General features: G+C 39.6%; 1 protein-coding gene across 5 annotated transcripts; it reads right to left on the bottom strand.

Moving 5' to 3' along the window:
• Positions 1 to 84: 84 nt before the first annotated feature.
• On the bottom strand, positions 85 to 27,372 carry MSL3 (MSL complex subunit 3). Of its 5 annotated transcripts, none has more exons than XM_061627108.1 (13): positions 27,209 to 27,372; positions 23,759 to 23,841; positions 20,228 to 20,323; positions 19,197 to 19,294; positions 17,998 to 18,089; positions 16,444 to 16,566; positions 14,984 to 15,144; positions 12,838 to 12,996; positions 12,315 to 12,577; positions 10,599 to 10,708; positions 9,744 to 9,843; positions 8,027 to 8,111; positions 85 to 1,768 (listed from the first exon to the last, which is right to left on the bottom strand). In XM_061627108.1, the coding sequence occupies exons 1-13, from the start codon at positions 27,305 to 27,307 to the stop codon at positions 1,765 to 1,767; spliced, it is 1,473 nt and encodes a 490-aa protein (XP_061483092.1). In that variant the 5' UTR covers positions 27,308 to 27,372; the 3' UTR covers positions 85 to 1,764. The 5 variants fall into 5 exon arrangements, with proteins under 5 accessions (XP_061483092.1, XP_061483090.1, XP_061483089.1 ...); XM_061627106.1 differs by having other exon boundaries at positions 85 to 2,053; positions 27,209 to 27,371; XM_061627105.1 differs by lacking the exon at positions 85 to 1,768 and adding an exon at positions 2,060 to 6,532.
• Positions 27,373 to 27,729: the final 357 nt, after the last annotated feature.

Below are 27,729 nucleotides of genomic sequence, written 5' to 3'. Positions count from 1 at the left end.
GATTATCCATTCCAACCCCCATGCTCATAACAATATCGTTTCACAGGAACTACACACGAATGCTTCATTTCAGCCTTTTTATTTCTATATATTGGATATAATAAAATGCATTTGACATACAACGTGCTGAAACACAACAGAAGAAATTATGGATCAAGTTTTGATATTATTCTATATTTTTTTTATATTTTAACTATTTTGTACAAACAATATTTACATCAAGGCTATCAAATGCTTATGTTATTATAAAACTTCAAACCCGACCAAAATTCTTTCAAAGCATTTTAGGAGCTATAGTCAGAAAATAAACGTGTGGAACTGGTACATTTATCCAAGTCTAGCACCCAAAAACAGTAATAGCCCACAAAAAGGGTCTCATCACGCATTGCATCAGGTCTTCCTATAGTTGTCTAATGCCTGCACAAGCCCATCTGTTACAACAGTAAGGCCACTGAGAGAACTATAGCCATAGACATAAGACATGCTGGGTCCTTGTAACTTTCTCCAAGTTGTTTCAAGACAACAGAAGCCTGATAAGCCTCAACAAGCCTGATGAGAGTATGTAGGGGACAGAGTCTGAAGCTATTTTTCCCCTACACCTGCAAAATGTTTAGATGATTGAGCAAATTCCCTGGATTTCAAGTTTAAGAAAACAGGGTGCCATTATTCACTACGGATGATTCACCTAGGTGAATTATCCCAAATTTGGAGAAATATGGTGCAAGTTTGAAGTATGTTAACATATTTCGGTGTCTGAACCAATAGCTGCTACTACTACAAAATACCTTTCTGGGCAACTTCGCATTCAGATTAGTTTGTCTTATGCAACCAAAGTAAGCTCATAAGCTGAGCTGATCAATACAAAACCTAATAAAATTAGTGGTGGTTTTTATTAGTGCAATGGTAAGATCAGGCTGCACAAGCTCACCTACTGACTTTCCAGATTACAGAGACTCAATTTGAGTCTTTTAATTTAACTGAGCTTACTATTTTTGTTGGCACGAACATATCTCTCTAAAGATTATTTAAATCTAGTTCATATATCACACAAGATTTATTTCATTTATATACCACTGCAGTGACCATGTTAAGACCAAGCCAGCAGGCAACAATATATCCACATCTCTATGTACACAGCAGCATACATATTCCTAAACTCATCTAAACAAAACCAACCCTACATCTCAAGCTGAACAACCCATATTAGAGGTTCATTTAGCAGCCAGAGTTTATTTTTACAACTCTTGCCAAAGTGATGGTCACTGTGGCATTCTTCATTCCCAAGAACAAGTACACCCTGTTCTTAACCATTTACAAAAATTACCAAAGCAATTTAAATCATGTATGAGATGTATTAATCCAAATTCAAGCTATTCAGGCACTGCCAATGCACCTACCGTGCGAAAAGGTACATACATCCTCAAAAGCCATCCTGGGTCCCTCCTCCCCCACACCACAGTAATCTTGAAGTAGAGATCATGCTAACACAGCATTTGCTTATTCTTTCTTCTACAAAGATCATTTTCTGTCAATATAGCTTAATGTAACGATAAGAATTCCAAATATGAAAAAACTTGTACAATGTCACTCCTGGATTCATCTTAAATGGAGGTGATGTTCTGGGAATTCAAGCAGAAGCAAGCTTATGTAAAAGTGGAACGCAGCATGGTTAATTCTCATGAAGTCTGTTCTAATCCATCTATTCCTTTTCTTCACTTTATTGGTACGCATTTCTATGCATCAGCAGTCAACAGAGAGCTTCATTTATCTAGAAGTGAAGGTTATTTACTGCTAGAATGCAATGTCAGCATACCTTTGAAATGAAGTGTGATTCTCTTATGTCAAAAAAACGATTGGAGGAAGTGCATTTGTAATATTACAATATATTTTGGTTTTTTTCTTGATCCTGAAATAGCAATCATGGAATATGTATAGTTGATTTTATCAATAACTTCAGTAGATGGCTCGTGGATTTTTTGTGCTATAGTAGGCCTCACACGCAGCAACATAACCTGACTCTGGGAAGAAGTCATCATGGTATTCTGCTAAAAATCTGGAACAGCAGAATAAGTATTATTTATTTTGCAATTTTAACATTCCCTAGTCCTATGTAGGTAAGTTTTAAAACATCCAACAAACTGTTTTTGCTTAATGGGAGTCACACCATCAAGATTTTAGAGCAGCCTTTCTCAACCGGTGTGCCTCCAGATGTTGGTGGACCACAATTCCCAACTTTCCTGACCATTGGCAATGTTGGCTGAGGCTGATGGGAGTTGTGGTCCAACAACATCTGGAGGCACACTGGTTGAGAAACACTGTTTTAGAGCCTTGCTGCCATATTTCCATACTGACAGTTGAAAGTCAAACGTAGTGTGTAAGTCAAATTTAGTAGGTCTGTAATCCTCAAATTATTACATGCAGACTTCAAACCAATGAACTTCATTATTATTGTGATTCAGAGATTATAATGTGTATTTCCTGTACAGTGTGCATGGTTGGATGACTAAGCAAAGTCTACCATCATTGCACATGTTGTTATTTGTTGATTTCTTTACTTTCTGATTGTTGAAGAGCATTAAATCCCTATCTGCAATTCACATGGAATTTTACTTTAAACCTTAGTGTCCTCCTTAACAGCATAAGCAACATGCTGAGTCTTACAATGAACATGCATTTTTGTTGCTGGCACTTGGCTTGTTTCTGTATCTGCTACCTAGGGCTCCCACTCCATGTCAGTAAAGTATTGTAAACAAAGCATGTGTGACAACACCAGAGAAAGAGGAGTCATTACATATCGGGTAGAAAACATCACTACATGAAATATGCCACAATCCTAAAATGTACATGTGAAAAAATTCAAAGGTTTTGTAATTGTAATTAGGCAATCAAATTATGATGGGATCAGTTTGCCCATCACTACATTTCAACAGGTCATTAAACTAAAGCAAAAAGGATAATGCCATAGAATACAGCATTATATTTCAAATCAGGAATATTTAATTTGAATAGCCTATATCACTTAGCCAGGCAGTCAAGCTATTTTTTGGTTATTAAATGGAGCTATTTACCAGTGTCCCTACTAGAGGCCACAAGTGCCAGGGAAAACCAGTTTCCAGAGGGTAGCTGTATTAAGTTTGTTGCAGTAAAAACTACAGAGGCTTTTTAATCTTAATATATTACAGCATAAGCTTTTGTAGACTAGAGTCCACTCATCAGATGCATAAAGCGCTATCCTGAGTTAGGGACATATAAACATTTTGGGGGAGGTCAATAGTGAGATCAGAGGAAAATGCAACACAGAACACACAACAATTAACAGTGGCCATTCACAAAACAGTTGTTACTGGCACTGGTAAGTTAATTAACTTTAAGTGCACTAATTTTTGTCCCTGTTCAAGTTGTTGGACCTCTTGATGAGTTGTAATTCACAGTTTAGAAATATAGGAAGAACATAGGAAATGGGTGTTCATTCTTAGTAATGATAAATTCATTTTCTATGGTGGCAGGATGATATTCTGTCAGGTAACTTGTCCCACTTGCTCCAGAAGGCAGGGCTAAAGTTTAGGAGGCAGCAACCTTCCCCCACTCTTAAGACAGTAAAAGCTCTAGAGAATAGCAGGTAAACAGGTAACAGAGGAGCCCTCCTTAAAAATCCTGAGATGCATTTTCGACCAATCAAACCCAAGGGAGAAAAAAACAGGATGAAAAACACAGCAGGTCCCGAAACAGAAAGCAAATATTTTTCCCTTAGATCTAGACTGTGTATAGGATATAATGCTCCATTACAGAAAAGCAGTATTCCTTTTTCTTGCAGTGGAGAATGATATGTTCAGTAGGGATGTCCAAGAGCTGAGAATTCCTAGGGAGGAACCCAGCTGTGACAGCTGCCTTTCAGTCTCTAATTATTTGGAAAACTCTCCTGCCAAAGGATGCCCTGGCATCCAACCTGTAGTAGAGAACGAACAAGATGAAGCCCAAGTGGTTATTCTAGAGATGCTCACAAGGAAAATGTTGATGCTAAAAGTAGAAGTACTCCTAGTAGCATGAGCCATGATCCTCCCAGAAACAGCAGCACATAGCAATCCAGCTTGCCAGAACATTCTTGAAAATTTTCCTACCCATAGATGCCAGGTGAAAACAGAACATGGATTCCACCAGCCAGAAGTCTCCAGTTCACTTGACATAGATTTGCAATACCTGTATTACATCAAGAAGGTGCCACTCACATTATTTCATGCAGGAAAGATTTGGACAAAAGGAAGGTAAAATAAATTCTCAAGAATGGTGAAACAGACTTAACCTTCAAAGTTAATGTGAGATCGTTCTGAGGGTCACTGAGTCCTGATGAAAAATACATAAACCTTGGCAGACCAATAGGGCACGTAACTTTGACACCCCGTAAGCACAAGTAATTCCAACCAAAAGCACCATCTTCCAGGAGAGAAACCAGATTAAGGCACACTAATAGATCAAAGGGAACCTTGGTCAGGCATGCAGTATCTGCATAGGGAAACAATGGATTATTAGCGCCATAGTTTTGAAGTCTCCAAGTAAACTAAATATGTGGATGGGAGGAAAGTGGATAACTTTTCCCCTCAATCGGGATAGATCTGACAACCAACACCTGTCATTTAAGAGTGTTGGGGCAAAAACTTTGTTCCAATCCATCCTGTGGAAGGCCCAAATTTCATTCACCCATCCCTGTGGTTACAACCTTATTCCCTTATGTCCCCCACCTAGCAAAGACACACCACGTAAATTCATAGATTCACTTGCTGGAGCCTCTATGCACAGCCAGGGTAATGGAGACTACTGATCTAGCAGTATTGAATCTCCCATTCAATATCCACCCATCAAGCTGGAACTATTATAGAAATATGTATGTATATGCAGAGATCCTCAGCGGTCTGAATGTGTGCCAGTATGTGTATTTACCCTGCATTTAGATCACTGAGACTTAAAACTTAGTAAAATAAGAAAAGCTACTTTATTTATAGAAATGCATAGAGGAAAGGCATACTAACTAAAGTTGGAAGCGCAATGCCCAGACTTGGGTATTGCTCTCATGGCTCAGGAGAGACAGTAAAGACACAAATGTCTCCCCTGTCCTCAGACAGTCCAAGAAGAAGACAAAGGAAGGAGGGGCAGATAAGCTTCCCTGAGTATATCAGTTTGCAACCGAAGGAAGTTAGGTGGAGAACAGCACAGATAAAGGTGGGCAAGCTTAGCCAGCTGGAGGACCCTAACTTTATCTTCTTTCTGGAATACAAAAAAATAACGCAAACAGGAGTTGCTCTTGCCCCACTTCCAACAGGAGCCACACTGGGTTTCAGTGCCAAACCTCCCCCTATATCAAAAGCACTACTGGAAGTGGTCACAACCATGTCAACTGCAGGACTATGAGGGTGGAAAAATCATTCCTTGTGAGGCCAGTGTGAGTCACCAACACTATTTCTGCCTCCTGCACTTTCTTCTTCTAACACTCTAGTGATCAAAGGAGGTGGGGAAAAACATAGGCCAGTCCTCTGGGACATGTAGCTGTTATGGCATCAGTCCTAGCCACAGTTACACCTGGGAAAGAGCTTGGGAACCTGTGTTGAGGGAAGTGACAACGAGGTCGGCTACAGAACTCCCAAACACAATTGTCACCTGCTGGAACACCTCCGGGTTCAGCTCCATCTAGATCCTCCTGGCTGAGCCACTGTGCCCTTCCATTTGCCATGCTGCTGATATAGTGTGCTAATAGGGGTACCAAAATTGCTTCCACCCAGTCGAAGAGCTGGTGAGTTTCCTCTATGAGAACTCGAGCAGGTTCCCCCAAGCTGATTAATATACACTTTTATAATTGCGTTATTGGTTTGAACAAGGACACTGCACCCCGGAAGCTTGGGGTAAAAAGCCATTAGGGCAAAGGAAGCAGTCTTTTGCTCCTGCCAACAGATGGGATGACTTGCTTCCTGAGAAGTATACCTGCCCTGGGCAATGAGTCACTCATACCCTGAGGCTTGCATCTATAGTACTGCTGCTCATCCACACAGAGGTCTGACCACTTCCAAGGCCTTTGACAGACACTACCTCGAGGACTACTTCCTCTGAGCTGCTGTGTCCTTTTGGTGAGGACAGAGATGTCATTGCCACAGTTAAGAGTGACACCTTGTCCAAGGGATGTAGTCAGTGTGGGTATCACGCTTCCCTGAAAGGAGGCAAGGAGCGCGAGATCCACATGGCAGCTGGAAATCACTGTAGTTGTTGCCCCTCTTGGCTTGTTCTCGTTACCCGGAAAGGAGATGAAGAACTACCTGCCATCTCCAGCCATAGCATCTGACTTACCCAGAGACAGAACTCTAATGAACAGACTGGCCATCATTCACCGGGGGCGGCGGCACTAGAGAGCATTAATCAGAGTTAAGCCCATCAGCCGAATGAGCGCCTACCACCTGAAGGTCCTCTGGGGAAGCCCTCTGAACATAGCCACCCTGATCCTCCCTGATCCTGGACTGCGACTGCAGCTTTTGGGACTCCTTGTGCTGATCTGGAATTGGGAGAAAGGAAAAGCCAACAACAGATCTAATCCCCTAGAGTGCCAGATGCAGATGGATGTTTTGAAGTCTCCTCATCCTCCCTGTCCTCTGAGGAATTGACAGAGTATTAGACTCTCCTCATGATGTGGCATCACCTCAATGGTGCCCTTGTTATTCCTCTCTAGACTCCAAATAGATAGAGAGGAAGAAAATAGAAAGGGATTTTCTCTCCCCTCCCCCCCCCAAAAAAAGAGCAAGTGGAGCTGCCTTCTCAGAGTAGAAAGGATGAAATACTGGGCTAGGGTGCTGTGTACAACAGAGGGCAGTGAATTTTGTTTTACTTAGCTCTCCTTTCTAGAGCAAGTGGAAGGAGCAACCCGGCTATCATCCCCCACTGCAGGAAAAGCTGTCTTTTACCAAGTCAGACCTCTATTGTACCTCAGGCAGAAGTCCTTCCCAGCCCAACTGGAGATGCCTGGAATTGAACTGGGATCTTTTGCATCTAAAGCATGTGCTCTGTCACTGAGCTAAACCCTGGTTTCATGCTGTGATCTGAGAAATTAAAATAAAGTTCCTCTTTTGGAACAGATTTTTATATCAGCTCTCATTTAAAGTTTTTGACAGTACAATCCTATACATGCTTACTGCAAAGCAAGCCCCACTGAATTAAATGGGGCTTACTTCCAAGTAAGTGAGCAGAGGACTTCAGCCTAAGACTAGTTTCTTGTAAAATATTCTTCAAAAATACTTGCTGCCTCTCACTTATGTATTGTAGCTAATGCAGCATGGCACTGTATTAACTGGATATTAGTACAGACTAGTGGTCACAGATCATTATTGCAACTTAAATTACTCAATGCCTACTCCTAATATAAACTGACCAGGTGAATACTCAAATCAGAAGACTGATCAAGTCAGTCTTTTTGCAATTATACTGACATTTGATAGAAATACCAATTCAGTGTTCTTCATAATGAACAGATGCCAATTTTAAATGCCAACTCTGTGCATATTGCATGGAAAATGTTATACCAATTCTCATTGCACATCAAGAATGGTTCCTATGGACAGCTTTGGACATTATACAGTGTTGATACAGGATAACCATGCACGACCTGTTCTGCAGGTGTGGGTAACCTTTGGCTCTCTGGATGTTGCTGAACTACAAATCCCATCAGCCCCAGCAAGCATGGCCAATTGGAGAATTGTCAACAACATCTGGAAGGCCAAAGGTTCCCTGCTGTTGTGCATCTAAAGCACACCTTACTACCTAGCATATGCACAAGCTTCCCTTTAACATGACAAACAGAGGATACACAAGTCAAACAATATGGTGGCAGAATTAACTTCTTGGGGAGAATCTTGGGTCTTTTCTCTTACAGATTGAGTTAAATAGTCATATAGCACACAACTCTTGTTATTAAAATAATTGCTCTTGCAGTTACCAGGTGCCCTTGAATGTCTAGGCATGTAGATTTTCTGTAATTCACACAGAATCAAGTTACCTTAGAAACAACTCAAAGTGCTTTACTAATGCCTTTAGGTTTTTGTCCGGAAAGCTCATCTTCCCTAGTATCTCTGGAAGCTTTACTGTAGAAGAAAGAAAAAATGTGCATTTATAAAGCTTAGTTGAGTTTCCCACAGTTCAGTACAATATTCCACATGAACATAGAATACTCTGGTAGTTTCTTTGGGGGAAATTTTTACTTGCATCTTAAACTTCTATGCTTAAATAATGGCTAGCGGTTCAACACAAAACAGATTTCGCTGAAGATTGTAAATGTACCTTGCTATGTTATTCATTAGGGGCAAACTGCTTACACAGTATTAAAGACTGCAAAATTTGATGCAACTAGATTAAGTGAAGAGATGCCTGATTAATTGGCAACTGACTTTTTTTTTTAAAAAAGTGTTATTAATAAAAGTACTTACCAGCAGATGACAAACGCTATCTCAAAGAGGCATTCCCCCTTTTCTCACACAGAATAAACATTCCATTCCTAATATGATGCTATTTTATATATTAATGCCTACTAAAGTATCTAAAAAACACTAAATAGGACTCTTCCTTCAGAACTATTGGGTGGTATCCAAGTTCAACTCAAAGCAGACCCATTGAAATTAATGGACCTATAGTCATATTCATTAATTTAAATGAGTTTACTTTGAGTAGGACTAACATTGGATACAACTCGTTGTTTTTGCCTAGTTACAGCAAATTTAAAATCAGTGTAATTGATCATATGATCGCTAATAGACTTGTTTATATGAGGTGACAGCCTGTAATTATTAACAAATATTAAGTACATACGGCTGTGCTGCCAATTGGCCCATACTGGTCAAAAGGCTTTTTAGAACGTTATAAGCAGCTCAACTTGATTCCCAACGTAACTTGCCTTCCAATTTGGAGAGACAAACTGGAACTGCACTACAGCTTTGCATAACATCACAGCTGACAGTTCAGGTGCATTTGCAATGCCCTGCAACAGCAAAACCACACGTTGGCCTGCAGACCCAAAAGACATATGATACTTAAAACAGCAGTCACTATACTCCATCCTTATTTCACCCCCAGAACAACATCAGGCAGGCACCTTTGCTGTATTCTTTTTGGCGACTGCTTAAACGCTTTTTTTGTTTAGGTAACCCTATCCAGACATAATGATGCTGAAGTGTTTTGATCTTTTTAGTCTATTGCTGTTTTAATTGTTTTAAAAAATTTATTTGCTTGTTTTTTATGACAATTTTAATGGTTTTTCTACAATCAAGTGGTATATAAATTTTGTTAAAGAAATTAATAAATAAAACAAAACAATTAGTAGGATTGGACTAGATGAGTTTCCTATATTAGCATCTAGTTCGAATACACTGTATATTTTACAAATGAGCTGCTCTACAGTTACGAAGTCAATACTAGCTTGACTGAAGGTACCTAAAGTTTAACTAGAAACACTCGATACTGGAATAAATGCTTATACCAGGGCCAGAAAGTAGAAGAGAAAGTGTATCTGGCCATGGAAGAATTCTTAAAGAGAAACTCAAATTATCTTAAGGCTTAGATAACTTATTAGGAAAATGCTTACTGTGAAAATCCTTACTTGGGGCTTAGCCCCAGTGGAAAAAGTGGGATTTACTTCCAAATAACTATATACAGGATCTGCTGAATGACTTCACATTACACAGAAACCATTTTAGCTGTTCAAAAACAAAACTGTATTTTACCAAACATGCGTAGTAAATGCTGAGATCCATAAATATAAGAAGGCGGTGGAGGCTGATCACCTGGGGGATAGTTCTCTGGCATAAGTTTCCATGACAACACCTAAACAAAAAATTAGAACATTTAAGAATACATTTAAATATGTCAACAATAATGTCCCCCAAGAGGTGGCATAGGCCCAGTTCACGTCACAATAAACCATACTTAATGGTTTATGAATGGAAGTATCATTCTCACTTTGCTCCTCACTTAGCATCAGTGGGAACAAACCACCACAATCCTAGGCTTAGCACTAACATCTGAACCAAGGTTCTTGGTTTGTTTTGCTCAAACAAACCACAATTAGTAAACCATGAACAAACCCTGGCTTTTATGTCATGTCTTGTTTGGAGTGAAACAAACTATAAGCTGGACACAGAGATGTGGTTCAAAAGTCAGAGATTTGGGTTTCTGCTCATGCTAGGTAGGGGAGGAGGGAAGTGGGAGCCATCCGTGCATTTGCAGGTGCTGCTGTTCTTTTTCTCAGTCTAATGCAGTGGTTCTTAACCTTTTCCACTGCCAGCACCCCTTGGATTTCCAAAATATGCTCTCGCACCCCCTAAAAAAATACTGTTCATTGTTTATTTTTATTTTATTTTAATGTGTGTTTTTGCCTAACTTAGCTAAGATTAAATGAATTTTTAAAATCTCTTGAACAACACCCCGCACCCCTAGAAAACATCTTGCACCCCCGGGGGTGCATGAACCCCAGGTTAAGAACCACTGGCTAATGGCATCTTGAGTTCACAGAACTAAATTTGCAGTTCTTTTGCTCCATAATTTTTAATCTTAGGATCCTGTTAAAGACTATAATTTACCTCATTTAATTCATTATTTCTTCTGCCTTCAAAACCAGCAAATACTGCACTGCCTTCTTTACTAGGAGTCAATGTAATGGGTGATGATGACCCACTGTGAACAGGAGTTTCTTCAAGAGAAAAGCAAAAAGTCATTTTATTCACTGATACGCAGGGATCAGAACTTTTATTCACTTGTGTGAGGTTCCTTCCAGCTGTAAGCAACAAGTTTCTCAAGACCCATTTGGTCATTACATTCCAGGGAGATGAATTTGGCTATGGTGTCTTCCAGGACAAATGAAATAAAAACTAGTTTTCTAGGAACTGATCAGGTGACCTGGAAGAAACTATTTTCAAATTAATATGGTACAGCTCAATTCATGTATTACTTTCTTTCCATGTTAGACCAAGTGCACAAATCTGAGCCTCATACCGGCAAGTCTACTGTTAAATCTTTCATATTTAGACTAGGTAGTAAGTTCATAAGTAAACAATTATATAGAAAGATAATTTAGGGTAGATTGTATGACAATATAGTTTTTCCACATAGAATAAGTTAATTAAGAACTCCAAATATTTAAGCTGTCCAATTGTATAACATCAGAATAAAAAGAGTGAGCAAAATGGGAGACTTTGGATTTTTAAAATAAATATTTAAAGTAGCTGACATGGCCTTTAATGTGGACCTCTTTATCCCTCACTCCTACTGCCCCGATACCAATATTGAGGAGTTGAAAAGTTCTTTGCTGGCAGCCAAATTCAACAGGCTACCTTTGCTGAAACAATACATGGATACCGTTTTACTACACAGCACTGAAGACACTTGCAAGTTACTACTATAAAGTAACTTCTTCTCTACTTCCGTAAAACTATCATGCTAGAACTAGATGTTACTAAGAATGTCTGGTTGCTGTCAAAAAGAGCAACTTTGTGTCTCTTTCTCCTAATCCTGATGTGCTTAAGAATTTCCCTGATATCCTTCCCTGCTGCTTTAATTTCCTGCTGCCCTGTGCGGGAGGTGAAATTTGAAGGCAATGACATATTATCACTGGATCTGCCAGTGGGCTGAATTAGGAACTCCTCCCACAAACCAGTTTGACAGGTGGGGAGGCTGCTTATCACCCGATGTCACTGTGACATCAGGTGATAGAACTTAAAAAGAAATATCAGGAAGGCACTTAGGTGCCCTCCTGAATCTTCTTTTGCAGTCCATCTTAAATTCAAGCCATGGCAAAAGTTCCTTTGCCTGTATGGTTTAACAGCTCAAGCTGGGGGTGCAAAGCTACTGCTTGAATTTTCCTGTACCTGATGCCATATCTCACATCAGGCCACAGAATGCTGTCTGTGGTTTGTCAATCTCTAAGGCCTGGCAGGTTTGACTGGCTGGTATTTCTAACAACAAAAACAAGCCAAAGAGACAATAATGTGGTAAAATGCATTGTCTATTCAGGACTTTATTCTTATCTTGAAGCAAGTCTACATAAGCAGAGAGTGGGTGTTTAAGGCTGCTTAAATTATATGTGGCCAGGCTTAAGTTATCTGCTACTTGCCCAGGGGGAAATGTTCAGGTGCCACAGTACCTACTTTCCATCTACTACTAGTATACAAATTCAACATGCACAAGTCAAATGCCCTTCCCTATTTCTTAAAATGCAACAGATAAAAAAATGCATATAAAAAATTATCTCCGCTCCTGCCCCCACTAAATAGTTTCTCCACCATGCCACAACCACGTACTTTTTTCAAGATGCAAAAACAATTTTGGCATTGAAGCAGGAGCCTCAATATTCCGTCGTTTCGGTTGTGGAGAAGAACTACTTTCTGACAATCTGTCACAGTTGGATGTGTGACGTGTAGAACGCCTTAGAGACTGCAGTATTTCAGGTTCAGTTTTTCGGCGTTTAGGTGTTGCAGATTCCCCAATAATAGTTTGACTGTCTGTGGACTGTGGAGTTGATGGGTTCAGGAGTGGTGGGCTTGGGGAAAGCTCTTCTTGGCTTCTGAAGAGAGAGAAAAATAAAAGTGCAGTAAGGTGATAAGTTGTTGCTTATGCAACAATATGTCATGCGAAAGAAATATCTTATCAGCTATGCAACTTCCATGTTTAACTAAATTTCTTCTTTCTGCTTGCTCTTAGCTTGTATACCGAAACCAAATTGACTATCATAAACAGTTTAAGACTAAATGTTAAGTGCATTGTAGTCACACCATCTACTTAAAAACATGCTCCAAAGATATTAAAATAGAGCATCAAACTTACCTGTTAGTGTTTGCTACACTCTCTTTGATGGGAAGAAAAAATTTGGAGGAAGTCACCTTCTTAAACTGTGCTTGCTCATGGGGATACAGCAGAATCAGTGGAAGAGTGAAGTCAAAGGTTATTCTTAGCCCATCCACCATTTCTTTACACAATTCAACACTAGAAAATTAAAATTGCAAAATAAATGAATATTTTCTGTAATTAACAAATTATGTTTATTTAATATTTCATAAAGTAGACACTTTTAGCATAAATTGTTATGTGAATGTACATTTTAACACAAAAGGGTAAAATTCATGAAAATTTGTTCCTGTTGAGCAGGGGTCCACAAATTTTGGTAGATCCTAACAGACAACCAAACTTTGAAGTCACCAAGGTTCTCTCCCTTTGGAGGAAGAGATGGGTCTTCAGTCATGCAACATGGAGTGTTCCTGAAGCACACCATGAGATCAAGAACAATTCCCCTCCCTCCATCAACCCCAAGCTCCAGAGAAAAGCTGGAAGTCCTCTATGTTGCACTGCATTTATGAGCTGCCCAGAGCACCTCTAAATCATCACAAGTCCCAGGTATCTTCCCAAGTTGGAAACTGGGGGCCATCTCTGAAGTTCTGCAGCAGTTTGGAGTTGCTTCATATATCTTGGGACCATAGCACCAACCCGTTCACTAGCTTCTTCCATAGCTCCAAGCTAGGTTTGTCACAGGAAACAGATACTCACTGTTGTGAATAAAATTTGTTCATCCCTGCAATTTATTCCTGCAGTTTAAAATTTTGTTTGAAAGGAGATTGCTTCTGTAGCCAAGAGGCAAAGCACAAGAGCTTGAAAACAGAAACAGTCCTCCACTCCCCACCTATTGGGTGAGCTGCACAGGAAAGACATTGGTAACAGAAAGTCTGATTCACAGTAAGTCCATTCCCCACTAAACAGTGACGTAGCCACAAACATTATAGCAAAAATAATGTCATATACAAACATAAAGTGGGGGGAGAGCCACACTTCAGTGATATGGATGTAAAAGGATGTGACACAAGGAACGACAAAGACAGAACACTGTAACTGAACAAGACACCCTGCCAGGTGAAAACATTCTTTATACAATATGTGATGCTAGGAGGAGGAAATGCAGCAGAAGTGCTGGGAAAGCAGGACAGTAAAAGTCTGGGAAGTTGGAATTATGACAAGAAGGCTCAGAAAAATGATTGCTGAAAGAAGGGACAGAGTAGATCATATACTGAAAATAAAGAGACTTGAGGGAAAGAGGTATTGGGGGGAAGTCAAAGTAGGGCTGGAAAACTCGTCACACTGCTCTTAGGGACAGGATGAGCTATGCAGGGCTGGCAAGTAGAAAGGCGAGCACATTTAAGGTGAGGTGCGAGCTATGTTTTGGAAGCAACGTAGAATTATTTGTGTTTAGAATTTAGACTAATAGCATTTGAACTATCCTGTATCTAAACACACACACACACTTTGGCCAGCTCCACTAAGAACTATGATTGCAGAAACATCTGTTTTGATAATATTGTCTTTCTTCTCCTTAGCGATGTATTTGGTGAGGGAAACTGCATTTAGATAATATGGCTTGGTAAACAACCAAATCAACAAACACCCAGGCAAAACACATACCTTTAAACGAATAATGCAGTGAAGATTTAAACCCTCTGCAGCCATCTTCACTGTGCCTACTATGTTAACTATGCAAAATTACTAAACATAAATGGCATACATAAAAGGTTCTATTTGTACCTGACATCTTCTGAAAACTGTTTTTGAGAAGACCTTAACTTCAGGAGGTTGTGCTTCGGTACATAAAATGAGGGCTGCCAAAAGTCTCTTTATTTAAAAAGAATTGCCTTTTATTTCCCAAACAAGATCTGTCCAAACATCAGTTCCTTAACTTGCATCTAAATAGCTCATAGTCCACAAGGAAGGTAATTTTAACAGCTCCTTCAATGATTTTATATCCAAAAAAGATCCATCTATATGTTGTGTTATTAAACAGCATGATTTGCTTTATTATCTTAGTCAACCTTTCATTTTATCCTCAAAGTGACAGAGTTCATTTACAGTAAGTGAGCATATGCTTCTATGGAAAACTTAGCCATTGATTTCAATTTAGATACACAAAGCTGAAGAAGTGCTTGCTTACTTCTTTTCTGGTGGGACATAGTGCAGATTCAAGTTGGTGTGTGAAGACATTTGGTGGTGCCGTGATCTTTCATTGGCTGAAAAAGCTGCATTAATGGCAAAATGCTTCACGTACGATTCCAAAATGGTTATTATATTTGTTTGACATGGCAGTTTCACCAGCTGTATAACAATCAATTGTCAAATTAGTTATTTATGTAATATCATCATACAAGTTCGTGTTATCTAAGCTTGTTTACCATCATTATTTTGAAATACATTTATGTAGACAAGACTGAATTCAGAAAAATAAGCTGTACAAGAAAACTTGCATCCAGCCTTCTCTGTCTGGAGAAGAAAGCAATCACACAAATTCCAACAGCAGCTACCTAATGAACACCAATAAAACTCACCAGTTTCAAGTTAATTTTACTTTGAACTAAGGGGCTGTGTTTTCCAATCAAGTCAAGTAAATGTTCAGTAGGACCCAACTTTCTTCCTTGTACTGTCTGTACGAGTTGTATACAAAGAGATATATTTTTCTTTGCAAGCTGCCTTGAGGGCCTTTGGCCGAAAGGCGGGGTATAAATAATTAATTAATTAAATAATTAATTAAATAATAATAATATGTACATGTACCCCAGTACATAATTTTATGCCTATCTCAGGGGGTGGATAAGAATTTCATGTTACCTGAAGCAAGCAATCCTGGGATGTAAGCCATGTCCACACTACAGCAAATGTGGGAAGGTCAAGGTCCCAGCTTACAATTACACACAGCAACCAGTTAAGCATGAATGTTATCTTTAAGTTCTACCCATTTCAACAGGGCTAATTTGCAAGTTAAGTGCACTCAAAATTACTATTATAACCCACTAGACTATTTACCATTCAACACATCATGAGGTTCCAATCCTGCGCAGATGTCACATGCAAACTAAAGCAAAAGGCATCTTCCCTATGCCACAGCCACCAATCAGAAGGAGCTAAAACAGATAGTCATACTCTAGGCACATGGAGGCTTCATTGCAGTACATTGGCAGCTGTATGGTTGCTTCATCATACAAGATGGTGGCCTCTTTTGCCTCCCCTTGGGTTCCCAACCTACACTAGACACTACTTAGAAAAACTGAAGCAGCTGGCTCATTTGGACTACTGATGATTTAGCGAATATCAATCAAAGAGCTCTAGAGCTTAGCAGCACAAAACAGACTTTCATGAACACAATGCTATGCATCTGTTTCTTTCAGCTATAACCACCCTCTGGGATACCATGGTAGAAGTCACCAGAAAGATTACTCTTGCACAATTCAAGTTATTTTTAGATTAATCCTTCTTCAGTAGAAATTTATTGTTAATCGTCAGTATAGAACTCTTTCACTATTTTCAATAAAGCTTATAAAAAAAGATAAAAATGTTATCTTCTGAATACAAGAACTTCGCACAAAAACTTTCAAGAATCTTTGTTTAACTTATTCATACCCGCTTTCTCCTATTAATATAGTAACAATCTTCTTCAAGCTTTTTTTTCAAGATTTCAGGAATTTCAATGTTAATTGCTCTCTCTTCCATGTCCCGTTTAGTATGAGTCTCTTGCTCTTCTTTCTGTACAAATATGTAAAAGATTTAAGTATTTTCATATATTTTAGCTGAGGTAAATTAAACGGAAGAGAACATTACTATTACAATATAACATATGAACTAGAACTGGCACTGGTATATACTTCTGACTAAAGTTGGCTAACTCAAGTCCACTAATTGGACTTAAGATGTGTTGTTTTAATATGTTTTTAATGGTTGTTCCAATATATATTAAAGTCTGTTTTTATGATGTTTTAAAGTATTTTTAATACTTTTGTTTGCTACCCTGGGCTCCTACTGGGAGAAAGGGTGGGATATAAATCAAATAAATAAATAGGGTCTACTGAGAGTATGATTTTGAATACAATTGCATGCTAACAACTCTTCATGCATAGAAATGTTCACGTAGCAAGTTCCATTATAATTAAAAGGTAAAGGTGCCCCTGCACTTATAGTGCGAGTCGTTTCCGACTCTTAGGGTGACGTCTTGCGACGTTTACTAGGCAGACCATATATATGGGGTGGGATTGCCAGTTCCTTCCCCGGCCTTTCTTTACCCCCCAGCATATGCCGGGTACTCATTTTACCAACCACGGATGGATGGAAGGCTGAGTGGACCTCGACCCCTTCTACTGGAGATTCGACTTCCTCCTTCCATTGGAATCGAACTCCAGCTGTGAGCAGAGCTTTCGGCTGCGTTACCGCCACTTACCACTCTGCGCCACGGAGGATCTTCCATTATAATTAGGTTTTATTTTAAAACAAAATGGTTCTATGATCAGTGTGAAAAACAATTATGGAGTTAATATAGCCTATTGCAAGGATGGGAAAATGGATTCAGATGGCTGGCAAAATTCTAATGTCCCCCAACCTACACAGGCTACTTTGATAGGTGGTGGAGTTACCCATCTTTCAATCACTTGATGTCAAATCGAACTCCTTCTTTTGTAGACCGTCTTGAATTCAGTTTGACAGGAATTAGTTCCTAAATGGAGCTCCCAAGTGGAACAAATCCCAAAGGGTGAGATTTGAGTTTTGAAATATTAAGTAGCATATAAATTGTTTAAAAGAAATAAGTAAGTGCCAAATACAAGAAATAATCAGGTGCATTCTTGAAGGCTCCAGATTGTTCCTTTCCATCCAGAGCTTTACCTACTCCACCTGACATTATATATGGCATGAAGTGTAAGGCAGGTGGCCGTGGCTTGAGGAAAACAGCCTCACAGGTCCAATTAGGATTCCTGCCAGGCCTTAATAGGCCCAAGATTTCCCTGCTCTACTTGCCAATTACATTCCAAGTTTTTACAGTGTCTGCAAAGCTTCATTAAACTCAACATTTAAAAAGAAGAAGCTGTCTCCATCCTTCATACCTACTAAGTTGTTATAGTTGCTCATGAAGTGCTTTACAGCATTTTGTTTATCTCTAACTGGGTTAAAACAACTATATTAACATACCATTTCTATCTTCTCATCCACGTCACTTTCTTCACTCTTTATTTCTTCATCTGTGCCTTCATCACTGTCATCAGAAGAAGAACTACTTATAGCTGTATAAGAAAAAATGAGTTACCTTTGACATTGAACACACTTAGCCACTCACTTCATTTGACAAAAGGAGATGTAATCCTGAAGCTAGGTTAGTCTGCATATTTAAAAATTGTGTCAATCTGCCTTTTGACTAATTAACTGAAGTAAACATAATCACTATGAGATAGAGAAAAAACCCTTCAAAAGTAAAGGTAAAGGTGTCCCTGCACTTACAGTGCGAGTCGTTTCCGACTCTTAGGGTGACGTCTTGCGATGTTTACTAGGCAGACCGTATATACTGGGATTGCCAGTTCCTTCCCCGGCCTTTCTTTATCCCCCAGCATATGCTGGGTACTCATTTTACCAACCACAGATGGATGGAAGGCTAAGTGGACCTCAACCCCTTTAACAGGAGATTCGACTTCCTCCTTCCATTGGAATTGAACTCCGGCCATGAGCAGAGCTTCGGCTGCGTTACCACCGCTTACCACTCTGTGCCACGGAGGGTCTTAAAACACACCACAAAATGTGGAAGGTTTTTTAATATCAGTGATAAATAACTGCAGTTGGGAAACTCTGCTTGTTCCAATGCTTAAGTAGTTAGAACTCTACAGAAAATAAATTGGTTTAATCACTGCCCAACTGAGAACATCTCCTGAAGGAACAGAATAAGTAGAATGTATAATAGAACTTCCCAATTTCTATTATCAATACTTGAAAGCCTAAATATTTGATGTGGTCTCAGTGTCATGATTCCATTCCAATTCACTTCCAAACCTGACCTCAGAAATACTGCAGAACTCCTTACAGGTGAAGACACTTTTTAGCTGAATGTACATCTATCACCACTACAACTGCTATTTAAAAAAAATCAAGAATATTTTAAGACTTTGTGTACATAAGACTTGCATGTGAAGTTTAACCAACAGAAAAGCTATGAAAATAAGAAATAACATAGGCATATCTAAATGCAATATATTTGCTCACATAGTCTGTACCTTCTGTTATCTCCTCATTTCACTTATTTCCTTGAGGCTGTAAGCTCCTTAGGAGCAGAGACCTATCTTTTTTGTGCTTATCAACTAGCTAAACAGTACGATCATAAGCAGGTCAAATAAAAAACTTACATTTTTCACTGCTTTTATCATTCTCTTCAGCAGGAAGGATCTTCAGTACAGAATCAACACCAGGCAATCTGCAACGCCCTTTCTTTCCTTTCCTTCTCCTAAAAGAGATTTTTAAGAAAGTCTACCATTCTACCTAATATTTTGCTACTTTACTTAAGACAGTAAGAGTACAAAAACACCATAAAAAACAAACATTTACGATATGCTATGGCATGCCTGTGCTTTGCCATTCCTCTGAACATGAAAGGAAAACTTATCTGAAAGACATAGGGACTGGTATATACGTAGTGCCAACTATAGTCTTCCACTATACAGAGATCCCTTGACTGATCTTTCATCTCATGTTTCCTCCACTCCTTCTGTGCTGCTATTCCCCCCCCCACCTGCAGTAAGCTCATTCATCCGAACTAATGAACTATGGTTTGCAGTTGCCATGCAAAGCAAAAACTATGATTTGATCCTGGGTTTCAATACTAGTTTTTGGAGGACTATTGCAACTATGGTTTGTGGGAGGACTAGTGCTAGTTTACTGTTGCCTTGTCTCACCATCAAGGAGGACAGGAAGCTGTAAAGGCAGTTGTTCCCACTACTGCTAGAAGAAACAAAATGTCACCTAAATAGGTAAATATGGTTTCTTGCCAGAAAAGAAATCCTGCTTTAAAAAGTTAGCTGTAGCTAAAGAAATCATGAAAGTGGTGCAGAAGTATTGGTTCCTTCTTCTGCAAAACACCAGGCAAAGCAATAATAAGCCTGCCTCCCACCACTACTGTTCTGGCTACCAGTGGCAGGAAGTCCTCCCCTTTTTAAAATTCCCAATGGGAACAGTTGGACTCCCATCCATGTGTGAAAATAATTTAGCGAAAAGCATAGAAAAAATCATATGAGATAAAGCTACAACATCTCTCTCAGTAGGAATAAAGCCACAACTGTATGTAAAAGCAGCATGCATTTAGTAGAGATATTACTGTTAGAGCAAAATCACAATTTAAAATGGCTTTATTAAAAATCTGACAACTTTATTTGATCCTTACATGCGAGCCACAGCTTTCCTTGCCAATTTACGTTGTAATCTGCGGTTTTCATCAGTGTCACGAAGAACATGATCTTCAGCTGCCCATCTGTCCCAGCTGAGTATTAAAAAAATTAAATTCAAGAAGAATAAAAAAAACCGTGCATGTAAGATTAAGATAGTGTAAGAAATAGGTAGTATTTGAAAGATCTATACTGCATATACTATTCCAGATTAGTCCATAAGAAAGTAACAACCATTCACAATGCGATTTGGATGGAGTGTTCTGGGATGCTGAGAAAAGTTAGGATTGTATTCAACTAAGCCCTAGTCAGAGTAGACCCACTGAATGAATGAACCTAAGTTAGTCATACCTATTAACTTCATTGAGTCTATTCGGACTAGGACTATCACTGAAGACTACCCTTAGTTTTGAGAACCTCCACGTTTATTAACCTGATAGACTTCAGAAGCTGAGTCTGCCTTACCAGGAGTGGCTAATGATTTCATGGTTGCCTTGACATAATGGGCCAGCCACAGGGTTGTCAGGGGCCTGACAGGTTGCTGATCACACTCTGGACCTGGTATTCTTAACCTTGATGCAGACTTGTGGGGTACTTTTTGACCCCAGGTACACTTTTCATGGTACAATTTACACATAAGTAGATCTACAAGGATGTTCTCCTGTAATCTATATAAAGTTCCCACATTTCAGAGAGTTACCACTTACTATTTTCCTTATGGAAACAAAAAACCATTAGGGTCCAAACACACCAGCAAAAAGCCCTACAGCAAATTTCTGCCTTTTATTGTGTAAACTACACATGACTAGACCTACAGGGTTGTCCTTCTAGCTCATTGTCACAAATTGTCACCGATACGACACCCCCAAATTTCAGCAAGTTACCACTTTCCATTTTCCTTCTGGAAACAAAAAAATCCACTCGGGTCCAAAACTACCCCAGTTTATCAATATTCATAGAGAAGGGGCAAGTGTATACTGCTCAGAAAAATTCTGCCTTCTCTGTATTCGTTTGGCTCAAGAGCCTCCTCTAGTGTTTTTTGGCTCAAGGTGCTTTGGTAGTGTCAAGCACATTTGTGGTGACCTATCAACATCAACAGTTACTGGGGTAGAAAGTGACTCCATCTTTCCATTGTAAATTTCATTGAGGGTCCAAATATACCCCAGTCAGCCAATGTGATTTTTTTGCCTGGTCTGCATGAGGGTTAATTGGGCAGGAAGACTGTTCTAATTGAGCCAAATATTCTTTCTATTCCTTTGTCATGATCAGATTGTATCATGTTAAAGCTTAGATGAGCAGTGGCAGAGATGGTAGACCTATTAGACTGCCCTCCCCCCAAGGCTAATAGAATCTGATGAATTCCTGAAAGCCATGAGAGGCTTGTCTGGCAAGCCTGCTTTTCCTGTCATAGCCCTATCTGTCAAAGTTCTCCGTCTCTGTGGCATGGAGATGATTAAGGCTGTTGACACTATCACTTCTAAGACTTCTCTCCTGCTCTGTGCAGCCAGAATTTCTTCTTGGTTTCCCAGAGTAGTTAGTGTTATGGAATAGATAAGAATACAACTAGGATGTGGGACACTAAATGCGATTACAACTAAACAGTAGTATTAAAAATGTTTTAATGTTTAAAAAAATATTGATTCTACCCTGTGGAAGCAATGGCAGAAAAAAATAGTACTTCTCTGCTAACATTGCAGGTATTTCCAGACCGTCACTATTTTCAGGTGGCATTCAATTACATACTGGCAAATTCAGGTTGCACAATTAATAGTTGACTGGGAGGTCATACACAACAAACCAGCTTCTCCGAAAGATCAGACTTCTTCCAATAATGAAAGTGACAGGGAAATGCAATGGAAAGTATGGGATAACATTTGCTTTGACACAACATCATCTAATCTCCCTGCAAACAAATCAGAATGAATATAAGCAGGTCATCTGGAAGCATTCTGAGCATGTTCTCAGAATGTTAAACAGATGAGTTTTTCTGAGTGCTTCAGGGCCTTTTACTACATGGTCTACAAAGTGTGGTGAAAGAAAGTTTGGATGCCACCTGTGACAAGTTTGGATGCCAACTGTGACAAGTTTGGATGCAACTAATTTTGTGGTATAGTGTAAAAAGGTTCCAGAGATTTGCCTGTTTTTGAGAAGGTAGTGCTAAGAAACCTCAACTCAGCCTCATGGCATCTATGCTATATTCTATCGCATGCTTTTTGACATCTACATGATGCCTCTGCAGGAGGTAATACAAGGATGTGCTGCTAACAAACTTTATCTGACATCTGAGTCAGGTAAAGTAGTGGAAGAGCCAGAAAGGTGTCTGGTTTTGGTAATGGACTGTGCCAATAAACTGAAACTCAATACAGACAAAATTACTTTATTGCTTACCAGTCCATTTCTCAGCACAGTTAAAAGTTCTGGTATCTACCTTTAAAGCCTTGCTGAGCTTGGGACCAGGGTATCTGAAAAAAAAATGTCTGTCTTCATGTCAGCCCTACCAAAATAATCACTGGAACCTCTTCTGCAAGTGCCCACTCTGTCAGCAAGCTGGCTACTGGGGAAATGGCCTTCTCAGTGGAAGCATCCACATTTATGGCATTTTCTTTAGGAAACCTATGTAGCACTACTTTGCAAACTTTTGGGAACTAGGTGATGACCTTTTTAATTCCCCAGGTTTTTTAATTGCTAAATTCTGATCTTGTATTTTTATCCCATTATGGTTAGTTATTTTTATTTTGCCTTTTACTATGTAAGCCACCCTGAAATATTTACACTGAAGGAAGTCACAGACATTTTAAATAATTTACATTTCTACATGTGCCCTATTATTTCAGAGGTCTCCTTAAAATTAACTATTTTTTATGCTTTAGAAGTTAGCCAATTTTAGATGTTTGAGTGCAAACATGTGAGGACTTAAAATCAAGGGAAAATGGCACAGGCCCGCAGACTTATATTTGCCAGTAGAATACAACAAAGAGATCCAGGAAAACAGAGGGATTTGGTCAAAGGAATGGCAACCATTTTATTGCTACATGGGTCTGTGACAAGTGACAGACCTGACAAACACTAACAAACAACTCTACAGTGGTAACCAGGGAATACTTATAATAGAATTACACTCCTTATGATACATCATTCATATAAACAACCTGAAATACACCTGTTGAGGAATCATGGAAAAGGCTAATGGGAATTTAGTTAATATTGGTTTTTAGTTTGATATCCAAACTAAAAATTCCAGTTAGCGAGATGATGCATACATTTCTGGATTAGTGCACAACATATTGCATGAAGCAATTAGGTTGGCATGCCTCCTCTTACACTGAAGGCAGGTCCTCACAATCTGGTCCTGGTCATTGTTATTCAAAACAAATCCAATTTCAGTGGCACTTTCAAGTTGGCATTACAGGTACCAGTGTCCTGGAAGGAGCAATTATTTGGTATTTTATTTTGAATGTTTTTTGTGATTTTGGGAATTATTATTAGAAGACCTTGTGACAGTATATACAATATACAACATGTGTCCTTACCTTCTGTTCCAACCATTAAAATGGATCAGATATTCTGGAATCTTTCCTCCTTTCTCATCTTTTCCAATAACAATGTCAACAATCTAAAATTAGAACCATTTACACATTATATAAAACATTAATTTCTGCAGACAAATACTTAAATCATCAACATGCTACATTCACAATATATTTGCTTGAGAACTTGGACTACAGTCTTATTTTAATGTAGACTTCGTATGTTTTTAATTATATGTGTTTTTTATCTGGAAGCCGCCATGAGTTCCAGTTTTGGAAAAATGGTGGGGTATAAATAAAGATAATAATAATACAAGACAAGTAACTTAGGAATAGATTCCATAGCTTTCCACTTCAGACCAACAAAATTAATTTACTTTCCAAATAAGCTTGTTTATTTTGGAAGCTGCCAGTTGATACCATATTTGGATGCAATGGTCTTCCTATTGAAAAAGGAATAGGGAACCAAAGCAGGAATACCTTTAGGAGGCAATACATTTAATGATTGAGAATGTGTAGGGGACTATTACATGGCTCTTTTGAAAAAATACTTTATTTGTATTGAGGATGGATAACCAGTTGCTAATCACAACCTTTCAGAGCCCATACTAACAAAGGAACTGGTGTTGCATTCAAAAATCTACAAAAGAAACAAGGCAATTTTTCCAAGAAGTGCAGTTTTCAGAAATGTAACCAGTGTGCAGCCAGTGGTGCTGCCAGTCAGGCATAAGGGAGCCTGGGAAAGGCTGCATCTGGGGGCCCAATGCCACCCATGTCACTCTCCCTCACCTGTACCACCCTGGCCACTCTACTTCTTCCTGCCCCCCATTGGGCCGAGTAAAAACTAACCACTTGGCACTGTTTCACACTTTTGTACTTTTTTACCTTTAACAGTACAATTCTATACATGTCATTGATTTAATGGGGCTTACTCCCAGGAAAGTAGGAATGGATTGCAGCATTGGTATTAACCAGTATTGCAAGATTTTTGGAACTTGTCCCTGGGATCTCTTGGAAATAGGGTTGATATGGGAAAATCTTCTGTAGAGCAAAGCCAAAGAGGATAACTGTGGAAAATAATTGAGCGGGGAGGCAGAGAGAAGACCTAGTGAGAAAACCAACACAGAGAAGAGGAAAGACTTGCATGCACACACTGGCCTTTTGCTCCAGTGTCGCAGTTGTGCTAAAACCCTCCTCCTTCTCCATCATTGCTTCCTATGGGTTCTGTCAGACATGCACACACCTCAAGTTACCCTGGCCCCATTGTCAGCCAGCCAGCAGCTCAGTGCTGCTGCTCGTTCTTCTCCCCCTACCCTACTGCTCTGGTCACTCCACTCTCCTCCCCCAAAATTGCCAGGTGTCCTTAAGAATGGACTTCTTTTACAAAAGTTTACATAATCTGAACTTCTTAAACAAGAAAAAAACCTCTTCCCCTCGTGACACACAATCTGGTAAGCTGACATAGGGGAAATGAGCCCCCTTGCTGTTGCCCTTTCCTGCTTAGCAGCTGAAGATCCTTTCTTTTCAAAAAAAAAAAAAAAACAGTCACATGATGGTGCTGGTCAGCCAAATGCTGGAGCCTGCTCACAACTTTTAAAAAAAATAATACCACAATAATATGCATAATTAAGTATACATAATCCCCTTGATTTCAAGATTTGAGTGTGACCAGCTCTGCATAAGGTCAGGCACAGAGCATAAAAATAGTATTGCAGCCCTTTCCCAATTATTTCTTCTGCAGTTCCCTATATAGAAGTTAAGACTGCAGTCTGAAACACACTTCAGTGTAAGTACCTTTCAATAGGACTTACTTCCAACTAAATATGTGTAGAACTTGGCTGCATAATCCGGTTTGGACTAACAGAAAGATCTGATATACATACCAGTGAATTGCAGTCATTGTATTCAGCACCAAGCTACAATCCTGAGCTGCAATACAGTATGTTTTCCTAGCATTTGAAATAGGTTCAAGTATGTTTAAGATTACAGTCAAATAAATATATTATGTGCAATCCTACACCCTTAACTTTAGCCTCCAAGTTAGCTCAGATTTTTTAAAAGCTCTCCTAAACTGCTTGGGCGATGGCAAAGGGCCCTCAGAATTTCTCCTACCAATTTGTTTTGGTATATAGAGTACCTTAACTGTTTTCAGTTATATTTACAAAACATAAATGAGGCTAACCATAAAAACATATGCATTCTCGTTTGTTTGTTTTTTTAAAAAAAACAACCCTCATACACTATAAACAGGTTGTTTCTTAAGGTGTTAACCTTGATCTTTCAACGCGGGGGGGTGGTCAAGAAAAAAATCCTATATTGAATTCATGAGACAAATCCATGTAAACTAAAAAGCTGGTGGTGTTCTCATTATGCAGATCCTATTTATTTTAAAACATTTCAAAATTAATTAGGCACTTCTATTTTACTGAATGAGCGCACATTGGATAACTGCAGCCAATCATACTTTCCACTCTGTCTGCACTCAGTGAATTAAGTTTATGAATAATCTGAATTTGAGTTACATGCTAATTACGCCATGGACGTGATTTCCACATAAGTTTTTTAAAATATATAACACTTGAATAAATATTACTTCCAAGTATATTAGCACAGAATTGAGATATTCATTTCTTGTGTTCCCAGAATAAACCAGCTTTCTTGTGGAAAGCTAAAGATTAAGAAATGATGCCACAAATTTAAAGCAACGCCCTCCCCGAATCCTGGGCACTGTAGTTTACCCCTCACAGAGTTACAATTCCCAGCACCTTTAACAAAATACAGCTCCCAGAATTCTTCTTTTGGGGCAGGGGAATGTTCTTTAAATGTATGGAGTGTAGGGTATGACTGCACTATTACTACAGAATATAGACAGCAACTCAGTAAACCGGCTGTCTGTACTTAATGGTAAGACTGCACCACACTTCTGCACCTGATCAGAAATCCAAGGACCTGGCAAGATTCTCTTCGCTCAAGCGAATACAGACGACCAAATGAGCAAGAGGTTACACTCATACTCAGTTAGCACTTACTAAACTGTCACTTCTATACACCCACTATGACCAGTCAACCCTGGTTGCCCACTCTACTAGAGAAGACTAGAAGAAGGACTGGTGGCTGTCTTGCTCCCGTCGCGTCCACCCTCATTCAACGGCGTCCGTGGCGGAGCTCTTGCCTCACAGCAGAGGTACAAGCTCAGCAAACCACTCTTAAAATATACCCCCTGCAAGCACTTTCGAGGGAAAGGAGTGGAAGAGAGGGGCTTCCTATAGGTTTCTTATCACTCCTCAAACGGCTCGAGGGGGTCACAGCCAAAACAACGACAGTCTACCCTTCCACAAGAGCGACAAAAACCCCACCACAACATCCGGAAACGCCGCCAAGGAGGAGGCCGCTTCCGTTAACTGGCGATGGTCGGAGGAAACGCGCGCGCGAGCCTGGCGGAGGAATCCTCACCTTGGCATCATAAAGCACCTTCGCCTTAGTCGGATCCGGCTCGAAGCAGAGAACTCGCTCGCCTTTGTGGAATTTAAATTTCATTCCCCGCGAGGTCATTTGTTCATCATGGCGAAAGGAAGACAACCACGCCCACAAGTGAAGGGCGTGGAGTCTTGAGGACCTCCCTTTCCTTCGCTGAGGACCTCCCTTTCCTTCGCTTTAGCTGAATCACTCCGCGATGAAAAGAAAACACAGGCATTGCACCACACGTAAGAGAACAAGAAAGGAGGGGAGGGAAGGAAGGAGGACGGTGTCCTGTCAGAGTGGGCTACTGAGCCAAGATCTTCTCGCAAACTTCGCTGGTCAAACACACCCGAGATCCTCACAGGCTGCTTAGCTTTATCCTCGGCAGCCCGATTTTCTGCATGTTTATTCGATAATAAACTCTACTCAGTTTCAGCGGGACTTCTTCCCTAGAAAGAGGTGGATGGGGGAGGAGTACAAGGTACCATGCCGTGAGCTGCTTGGAGTAAAAAATG

Source organism: Rhineura floridana, chromosome 5 (assembly GCF_030035675.1).
Source record: "Rhineura floridana isolate rRhiFlo1 chromosome 5, rRhiFlo1.hap2, whole genome shotgun sequence".
NCBI lineage: Eukaryota > Metazoa > Chordata > Lepidosauria > Squamata > Rhineuridae > Rhineura > Rhineura floridana.
The sequence above is the reverse complement of the archived record's forward strand: the minus strand, read 5'-3'. Positions and strand labels throughout refer to the sequence as shown.

What these genes read in the sequence shown, in the direction of transcription:
- MSL3 (XM_061627105.1), bottom strand. Translation starts at nt 27,307, where the DNA reads ATGACCTCGCGGGGAATGAAATTTAAATTCCACAAAGGCGAGCGAGTT. An exon ending in AGGAAAGCTGTGGCTCGCAT is followed by an intron (nt 19,295 to 20,227) that starts GTAAGGATCAAA and finishes AATCTCTTTTAG; the next exon opens with GAGAAGGAAAGGAAAGAAAG. An exon ending in TGATAAAAGCAGTGAAAAAT is followed by an intron (nt 18,090 to 19,196) that starts GTAAGTTTTTTA and finishes TTTCTTATACAG; the next exon opens with CTATAAGTAGTTCTTCTTCT.